The 10,308-nt window shown below is 41.1% G+C and overlaps 1 protein-coding gene across 1 annotated transcript; it reads right to left on the bottom strand.

Annotated features, from left to right (window-relative positions):
- Window positions 1-523: 523 nt before the first annotated feature.
- LOC140888190 (uncharacterized) lies at window positions 524-1,696 on the bottom strand. The gene is made up of 3 exons (XM_073295876.1): window positions 1,594-1,696; window positions 646-1,025; window positions 524-544 (listed from the first exon to the last, which is right to left on the bottom strand). Exons 1-3 carry the CDS (start codon window positions 1,694-1,696, stop codon window positions 524-526), a joined length of 504 nt encoding a protein of 167 aa, XP_073151977.1.
- Between the last annotated feature and the right edge of the window lie 8,612 nt (window positions 1,697-10,308).

Below are 10,308 nucleotides of genomic sequence, written 5' to 3'. Positions count from 1 at the left end.
TTGGAATCCTTTACGTGAAAAAAAAAACATATCGACGACGGCTCTTCGCATGTATATATATATACATATATATACATATATATATGGGCGGAGCCAGGACTAGATATTGGGGGGCCATAGACAAACTTGAAACATATCAACTATTTATTATATATATATATATAACAATAAAATTTAAATATATCATATTTGCATCATATCCATGATCAAAGATTCCAAAATACATCATTACTCCCTAATCTATTAGAATTTAGAACGTCTCTCTTACATATCATGAAAATCATCTATAATTGAATCTATACTAAACTGTTTAGCAATTTGCTTCTCCATATACATTAGCAAACAATCATTAAAAAATTCATCATCCATCTTATTACGAAGTGTAGTCTTTACTGTATTCATTGCAAAAAAAGATCACTATGTGGTAGTCGTAGAAACTGGAAGCGTGAGAATAAGTGTTACGACTCTAAACACAAGCGAAAAAATTTCCGACTTTCTAGTTTTCACCATCCATTGGCATAAATCAGTCATAGTTGTCAATATTCTAAAATCAAAAAGTTGTCGCACATGATCAAAATGCTCAAATTGAATTCTTAATTGTAACATCTCGTGCTCTGCAAAGTCTTTTGGGTAAAACTTTTGTACCAGTCTGCAAATATCATCAATTCTGAATGCATTGTGCATTTCTCTTGGATCTAATGCTGAGCTAAGAATAATCAACTCTATTGTGTTGTCATTGAATTTGTTGTTCAATTCCTGCAATTGAGAGTCTATAACAACATTAAAAATATCAACTTTGAAATGATGCTCTGCTGTAATTTCATCTTGTTGATGGAGAGCTCTTCCTCTTCTTGCAATATATTGGGCACTGAAATCCGACATAGATATACTAACTTCTTCACAGAAAGATTTCACATTTGCAACCAATTCATCACATCTATCATCTCTCAAATTCTGAATAAGCAACTTAGTAGACGAAACAAGATGCATTGCATTCAAAATGTCTCGAGACTGAAGTTGCAAAGCTTGACAAAGTAAATTAGAAATCTCCAAAATCTTCCTCAATAGATGCAAAATAAAAAAAAATCAAAAGAAGTTAACATCTCATAAGCTGCATCGGCATCTCCACGTTGAGCAGGTTTATTTTCATCCTCAATGATATTCAATAAAACTTCACATGTTGCACTGAACATCTTTATCAAACTAGATATAGATTTCAAATGAGAACTCTAACGTGTATCACCTGCTCTTTGTAAAGAACCAATTTGATTAAGTCATTTTCCACTCTCAAGCTCTTTAATATTGAGTAAATGAGCAATATTTGATGCATGAGCTGCTTTTAATTGGTCATTATGCTTACACGAGGCACCAACAACATTGATAATAGAGCTTAACTTAGTAAAAAAAAAATGGTGGACTGGGATAACTTCCTTCGACGCAGCAACTAGTGCCAATTGTAAGCGTAAGGACATTCACTTAAAATTAAAGCTTTCAATTCATTCCATTCACCACGCATGTTACTTGCACCATCATAACCTTGCCCTCGAATATTTTGAACGTCAAGTGTATGACGAGATAGGACAAAAAAAATACCTTCTTTAAATGTTGATGCAACAGTGTCTTTAACATGAACAAGTCCAAAAAAACGCTCTTGCACATAACCATCTTTGTCTACAAATCTCAAGACAATTGACATTTGCTCTTTTTTAGATTCATCTCGAGCTTCATCAACGATGATACAAAATTTTGCATCACCAATTTCGTCTCGAATGACATTCTTGACTTTAGTTGCCAAGACTTGCAAAAATTGTTTTTGTGTTGTTGGTGATGTATATGATGCATTTCATGGAGCTTTGTCCAAAACTTCTGCAACTTTGTCATTGTAAGAGGCTATAAAACTCAACAGTTCCAAAAAATTTCCACGGTTCGTTGATGTTATGGACTCATCATGACCTCTGAAAGAACATCCTTGAAATGCAAGCCATCTAGTCGCCTCAATTGAAGATTTCAAACGAAGCCTATTATCAGCAAATTCTCACTACAACAAAAATGTTCAAACGCAACACTTAAAAGACAACGCTTTTGGTAAAAAGCGTTGTCTTTTTTTAAATTACAACGCTTTTAAGGAAAAGCGTTGTCGTTATTTTTTTAAAATTTATAAAAGACAACGCTTTTTTTAAAAAGCGTTGTCTTTAAGCGTTTTTTTAGATCTAAGACAACGCTTTAAAAAGCGTTGTCTTAGAGCGTTATTTTTTATATGTACTACAACACTTTTTAAAAAGTGTTGTAGATAAACCAATTTTTTTAATATTAAATAATAAATAAAAATTGAAATTACTTATGTTTTTTGCCTTAACATAAAAAACCCAAAAATTTCCAAACCCTTCATCGCGTCCCTCTTTAAACGTCTGAAAGATTAACCCTAAATCCCCAAGCCCTTCCATCGCGATTCCCTTTCTTGTTGAGCTCTTTCGATTCCAATTTGACAAACCGTTAATGGCGATTTCTCCGTCTTCTTCTGATTTTTCCATCATTCATTGATTGTTTCTGTTCTTGTAGTTGAAGAGCTTGCGAAGACTTCAGATCTACCTTGCTCTGTTTAAACTTGGGCGACGAGGGGGAGAAAATGGCGGCTTGCTCGATCTGTTTAAACTCACGAGGAGCTGTAGGGGCTGGGCGTAAAATCTGTAGGGGCTGGATTTACGCCTTGCAAATCATGGGGAGTTGACACGGCTCAGTGTATGTATTTTTATTCTAAGCAATATGGACCCATTACTTTCTGCTAATCTTCTATTGTCATCAATTCACCTGAAAACGAGTGATCGAATTAGTTCAGCATATGGTAGATATATATTTCTAGTTCCAACGTTCAGCTGCATCTTTGTTTTTCCTGTCAAATTCCAAGCATCCTTCACTCATTTACATTGTTTCTGTAAAATATTTGTGTACTCTAAGCATTCTCGTCAAAGTTAGTTGGAAATTGTTCACTGTATTATTTATTTAGTTGTGTATCAGTGTACCTCATTAGTTTTAGCCTTAGTTCATTGGAGATTTCGTTAAAAGAAGATGGCAGGTGTTCTCGTTCATTTAAAAAGAGCCATTCGAAAGGATTTGTTTACATTTTATTTCATTATTTGGAGTTGACTTTACTTTCAACCTTGTTTTGCCATTGCACTGGTCATTTTCTCTCATGTTGTTTATTTATTGTGCTATATGTATATATTGGTTCTTGATTTCCCACAGTGGATTGGTTTTGAAATTGTGAAAGTGGTATTGAATTTGCTACGCGCAATTGTGCATCTCATTAGTTGCTTTCATTCTCGAATCACGATTCTTCATTATGTTAAACTGGTAGCCATTGTTCTTCTTGGTACAAAATAAGACAAATAGCATGATCAATGCCTGTCCCAAGAGTTCAGCAAATTTGGCAGGACCTAAGTATTGATAAAGTATAACTATAGCCACAGTAATCTGTAATGGCATTAGCCACAAAAAGTGAAGCTGCAACATCATATCCGAGAGTTGTTGAGCATCCACAGCCATGTAGTTTACAATTTGACCAACCCCATGTGCTTGTATTGCGGAACCTGATAGCCTTAATCCCTTCTTGAATAAAGAAGTAATAAGTGTTGATCGAATAAGCATACCAAGATTTGGGTATGGAAGTGAAATTGGTGAGAACTCAAAACTTTCAAGAACTTCGCAACCAGTAGGATACCCACAAGTTAATATCCTTCAAGATAAGAACTCCTCTCCCCTGTGAACTGCTGTATGAGTACCGGACCAATATAAATGACACAAAGTGTAGTGACCCTTACCTGAATCACCTACTAAACAGAACTTAGGCATGCAATTAACTTAATTAAATGGATATCAGAATAAAACTGCGTAAACCATAAACAATGTACAATCCCAAGGCAAGGAATCTGTAAATACCCAAATATTATACAACATATCGAACAGCTGTATTATTCCAAATAACAACAGAATAAAACCTAGGCGAAGCTCCAGCTGACCAACCACTGCCTAGCCCCTCTTGGATCCACCCGCCTCATCCAATCGCAAACCTGCCCCATGGAATAGGGTGTCCAGAAACACAGAGTACGAGACGTGAGCATAAAACGCTCAGTACGAGAGTATGAGTATACATGCATGCAAAGTGAACTCCCTATAACTCGAGGTCAAGGATCAGATACAAAGACAGACCGAGCCCTGGTATGTAGCATGCAGTGCCGTCGCTTTAGGAGGTGGCTCCCATACCATAATATCAGTGGATTTACCGGACCCAAAGCCATGGAAGTTCATCCACTAACAGGATAGGGTACAACCCTACTAATAGACATCTCGAAGGAGATAGCTCAGTATGCAAATGAATGCAGCATAAATCAATGACATATAAACCACACAGTCAGTCAGGATATCTCGAACAGTACTTTCGTACCTCAAATCAGTGCAAGCTCTACCAACTCTAGGTCCACGCCTATAGTCTGCTCTACACTGCCAAATGATACTACTATCAATATAGCGCTCTAAAAGCCTTAACTAAGCTAAAGCATACTCCTAAATATTTTTAGGAAGCAAAAGCTATACCTTCGTCCGTCGTTAGCCTTTTGATGTCGATGCCTCCAGAACTTGAGCACAACTCCGCTACGACTATCGAACGCATTGCCAACCCCCGGGTCAAGCCTATGAAGACTAGAACTACTCAAATATTCCTGGAATAGAGAGGGATTCTTGGAATTGGCAAATGAAAGTGAAGCATCGGCCTTCTATTTATAGACATCGATCGGAACCTCCGATCCTCGATCGGAACTTCCGATCTTCGATCGAAACGGTCGATCCTACCATCGGAGCTTCCGAACATCGTTATCTGCCATGTGTCAAACTATCACTGGTTGACTTCGGATAGGGGTGATCGGAGCTTTCGATCCTGCCACACGTCATGCCTGACGTAATACCATCGGAGCTTCCGATCCTGCATCGGAGCTTCCGATCCGTCCGATACCCAATCTATTTAATTAGCGTTGATAAATCCCTTAATTACTGATTTTGGTTACGGGCTACTACATTCTCCCCCACTTAAGATATTTCGTCCTCGAAATCAGATCTTAAGTACCGAATGTAATACAGAAATCAGAAACATTCTTTATTCAAATCAAACGTTTACAGAGTTTGCAACTGAATACAACTTTAAGAATGAAATCAAAACAACTTAGGATGGTCTTCACGCATCCTGTCCTCAAGCTCCCAAGTAGCTTTCTCAGTGCCTCGGCGCTGCCACTGAACTAAAACCAGAGGAATGACTTTGTTCCGCAAAACCTTATCCTTATGATCCAGGATACGAATAGGTTTCTCAACATAGGTCAAATCCTTGCTCACCTGAACCTCATACCGCTGCAGAATATGAGACTCATCCGCCACATACCGTCGCAACAGAGATACGTGGAACACGTCGTGAATACTGGAAAGATGCGGTGGCAAAGCTAGTCGATAAGCCAAATCGCCAATGCTTTCCAAAATCTCAAACGGACCGATAAACCTGGGAGACAACTTGCCCTTAAGGCCAAATATAAGAATTTTGCAAAAAGGTGACACTCTCAGAAACACTTTCTCCCCGACATCGAACTGCAAAGGCCTACGCTTGGTATTAGCATAGCTGGCCTGACGATCCTGTGCAGTCTTAATCCGTTTTTTGATCTGATCAACAATGTCTACCGCCTGCTGGATAAACTCCGGTCCCTCAGCCTGTCTCTCCCCCACTTCTTCCCAGATGAGTGGAGTACGACAACGTCGCCCGTACAACGCCTCAAAAGGTGCCATCCCAATACTAGTATGATAGCTGTTGTTGTACGCGAACTCGATCAATGGCAAATGATCCTGCCAGGCTGAACCAAAATCCATGACGCATGCTCTAAGCATATCCTCCAAAGTACGGATAGTGCGCTCTGACTGACCATCAGTCTTCGGATGATAGGCAGTACTCAAACTGAGAGTAGTATCCATCGCACGATGAACACTCCCCCAGAATCTAGAAGGAAACCTGGGGTCCCGATCGCTGACAATGCTCACGGGCACTCCATGAAGTTGAACGATCTCCTGAATGTATAACCGAGCCATACGATCCACATTGTACTCCCGGCTATAGGCAATGAAATGCGCTGAATTGGTGAGTCGGTCCACCACAACCCAGATAGCATCACAGTTCCTCGGGGATACTGGCAAATGGGTCACAAAGTCCATTGTGATAAACTCTCATTTCCATTCAGAAATAGGCAGACTGTGAAGCAATCCTCCAGGTCGTCGGTGCTCTGCCTTGACCTGTTGATACACCAAACATCTCAAAACAAACTGATAAACACTGCGTTTCATTCCCTTCCACCAGAAATGAGTACGTAGATCCTTGTACATCTTGTTGCTCCCAGGATGAATACTCAACTTAGTGCGATGCGCCTGAGACAAAATCTCCTCTCGCAACTCTACATCCTGCGGAATCACAAGCCTACCGGACAAACACAGAAAGCCATCTGACTGATAATGAAATTCAGACGAGTTACCCTCGTTAGCTAGATGAGCTAAACGCTGGGTCTTCGAATCAGACATCTGAGCATCTCGAATCCGCGAATACAAAGCTGGCTCAGATAATATCGCAAACATCTGGATACTCTGCATACCTTTCTTATGCTTGAAAGTATATCCTGAAGTACAACAGTCACTGATCGCACTAGACATCGAACAAGTCTGAAGTGCGGATAGTCGCACCTTGCGACTCAATGCATCAGCGGTGAGATTAGCAGCTCCCGGTTGGTACTTAATCTCGCAATCATAGTCCTTAAGCAAGTCCATCCAACGTCTCTGCCTCATATTCAACTCCGCCTGAGTGAACAAATACTTGAGACTCTTATGGTCGGTGAAGATCTCAAATTTCTCGCCATACAGATAATGACGCCAGATCTTCAAAGCGAACACAATGGCTGCCAATTCCAAATCATGAACTGGGTAGTTGTCCTCGTGAAGCTTCAGTTGTCTAGAAGCGTATGCGATCACATGCCCATTCTGAGTCAGGACACAACCTAACCCCTGAAGAGAAGCATCAGTGTACACCACATACCCTCCAAATCCTGACGGTAATGCCAACACCGGCGCAGAAGTCAACCGCCGTCGAAGCTCACAGAAGTTCTCCTCACACTCGGAGGACCACTCGAAATCCATACCCTTGCGGGTAAGATGCGTCAAAGGTCGAGCTAGCTGAGAGAAGTTCAGAATGAAGCGACGATAATATCCTTCTAGACCCAGAAAACTACGGATCTCAGCAACTGTCGTCGGACGCGACCAATTAAGCACCGCCTCAATCTTGCTTGGATCAACAGAAATCCCCTCCCTAGATATTATATGGCCAAGAAAGACCACTCGATCCATCCAGAACTCACACTTGCTCAGCTTGGCGTATAACTGCTCATCTCGAAGAGTCTGCAGTACCAACCGCAATTGAGAAACATGCTCTTTCATATTAAGCGAATACACTAAGATGTCGTCAATGAAGACCACGACAAACTTGTCCAAATACTCTCTGAAGACACGGTTCATCAGGTCCATGAATATAGCCGGCGCATTAGTCAAACCAAATGGCATCACTAGAAACTCGTAATGCCCATAGCGAGTACGGAATGCAGTCTTGGCTACATCTTGATCTCGAACTCTCAATTGATGATACCCAGACCTCAATTCAATATTGGAGTAAGCTGAAGTGCCCTGCAGCTGATCAAAAAAGTCATCAATACGAAGCAAAGGATACTTGTTCTTCACAGTGACTCGATTCAGCTGCCGATAGTCAATGCACAGTCGCATAGACCCATCCTTCTTCTTCACAAAAGATCTTGTAGCTGATTCTTCAACTCACGCATCTCTGACGGAGCCAGACAATACGGTGCTCGAGAAATAGGCGAAGTACCCGGCATCAAATCTATGCCAAACTCGACTTCCCTAACAGGAGGAAAACCCGGAATCTCATCAGGAAATACATCTGGAAATTCATCCACGACCGGAATGCTCTCTATCCCAACGCTCTCAGCGGATAAATCAACTGCATAGATAAGGTAGCCTTCCCCGCCAGACTCTAGAGCTCTACAGGCTCTCAAAGCTGATACCAAAGGCATCGGGGGTCGCGCTCCCTCTCCATAGAAAAACTAGCTATCACTCCCCTCCGGATGAAAGCGTACTAATCTCTGGTAGCAGTCCACTGAAGCTCGATAGGTAGTCAACATATCTATTCCCAAAATGCAATCAAAGTCGTCCATCGCAAGAACCATGAGATTCGCTAACAGAATGTTCCCCTCGAACTCTAAAGGGCAACCCATCACTAGACGCTTAGCCAAAGCAGATTGGCCCGTCGGAGTAGAAACAGACATCACTACGTCTAGTGCAATGCATGGTAACTTATGCCTCTTAACAAAATGTGCAGAAATGAAGGAATGAGATGCACCAGTGTCAATAAGTACAAGATCAGGTATACCATAAAGCAGAAATGTACCTGCGATGATTTTCTCTCATTCTCCTCCACTGCCTGATCATGTCTCAGGGCAAACACGTGGCCAGAAGTTCGTGGCCTCAAATGAGAACTCCCAGCAAGCTGTCCCTGCGACCTCTGCTGAACGGTGGCCTGAGAACCAGATCCTGAACCAGAACCAGAACCGCCTCCCCCAGATAGTGGACAATCCCTCCGGATATGACCAGTCTCTCCACAACGGAAACAAGCTCCAGAAGCTCTACGTCAACGGTCGGTTGGATGGTTCTTCCCACAGTGATCACACTTGTCCTTCTTACCGAAACGGACAACACCAGCAGAGCCAGAGGAAGAAGAAGTAGATCCAGACTTCTTGAAAGATTGGGCACGGGGACCCAAAGAACTAGCAGGTCTCGATTGAGAGAAAGACCTGTTCCGCCGAATGCTGTCCTCCACCTGGTGACAATGGCTCACCAAACCCTCGTAGGACATGTCGTCGTCGACCGCCACACGCTCGTGGATCTCAAGGTTAAGGCCCTAAAGGAACAGATTATACTTCATTCCAGAGCTGTCAGCAATCTCGGGGCAATAGGATAGCAGATCAAAGAACTTCTGCTGATACTCATCAATAGACATGGCTCCATGTCGCAGACTCAGTAGCTCGCCTGCCTTCGACTGACGGAGTGCAGGAGGAAAATACAGCTTCTGAAAAGCTGTGCGAAACTCGGTCCGGGTGGCCACTCCTCTCGCCGCAACAAAAGGTGCAGAAGTAAACCTCCACTACCTGCGCGCACGTCCATCCAGAAGATAACCAAGGGTCTCCATCTTCTGCTCCTCGGTGCATTGGAAAGTCTGAAAAGTCGTCTCCATGCGGTCTAACCAGTTCTCCGCATCCTCCGGAGACTCACCTCCAACCAAGGGCTTAGGCCCCATCTGCAAGAATCGACGTACACTGAAACGGTCCTCATCTCGATGACGATGGCAGAGTTTTCGACGAGGCTCCCGGTCGGCATCACCCCAACGCCCACCAATACTGCCATGAGAACTCTGGTCATCATGATCTGCCATCTACAAAATTAACCTAACAGTTATCTTATGTAGAATCTAAATCCCAAGAATACTTTACATGCTCTGATACCATAAATGTAGTGACCTTTACCTGGATCACCTACTAAATAGAACTTAGGCATGTAATTTGTAACACCCGGTATTTCAAATATGTAAATCCGCATGCATAATTAGGATATTTAATTATTTAAATTTTAGATTTATGGGTTAAATAATTATGTGAATTATTTGTGCATGATTTAATTTATTATTTTTAAGTATTTAACCCATAATTAGTGATTTTTATGATTTTTAGTATTTTAATTATTTTATCGCGTAGACGGGACCGTGGACGGACGAGATGACAACTTTCTAGCCAATTAATTTCATGAGCCTTTTTAGAGCCCTAAAATATTATTTTGAGTTTTATTATCTCAAAATTTTTAGTATTTAATTTTATATAATTTTAGGAGTCCATTTTTATTCAAAATAAGCCAAAATATTAACTTTTTAGTATTTTTAAAATTCCCTTAATTATGTATTTCGGGATTGTTAAATTTATTATCAGATTTTAATTGTTAGTTAGAGTTTTAAGTTATATATTTTGAATTTAAAAACCCTTATTTATATATTTTAATTATCCTAAAAACCTATTTTTATTAAAATAAAAACTCTAACCTAATCTACCCCAAACCCTTAACCGATTACCCCTCTTAGCCGCCTCCCTCCCTTCCATTCATCATCTTCATCGGCTTCCCACA

This window comes from Henckelia pumila, chromosome 3 (assembly GCF_033568475.1).
Source record: "Henckelia pumila isolate YLH828 chromosome 3, ASM3356847v2, whole genome shotgun sequence".
In the NCBI taxonomy this organism is placed as follows: domain Eukaryota; kingdom Viridiplantae; phylum Streptophyta; class Magnoliopsida; order Lamiales; family Gesneriaceae; genus Henckelia; species Henckelia pumila.
This window is presented reverse-complemented; position numbering and strand designations above follow the sequence as displayed.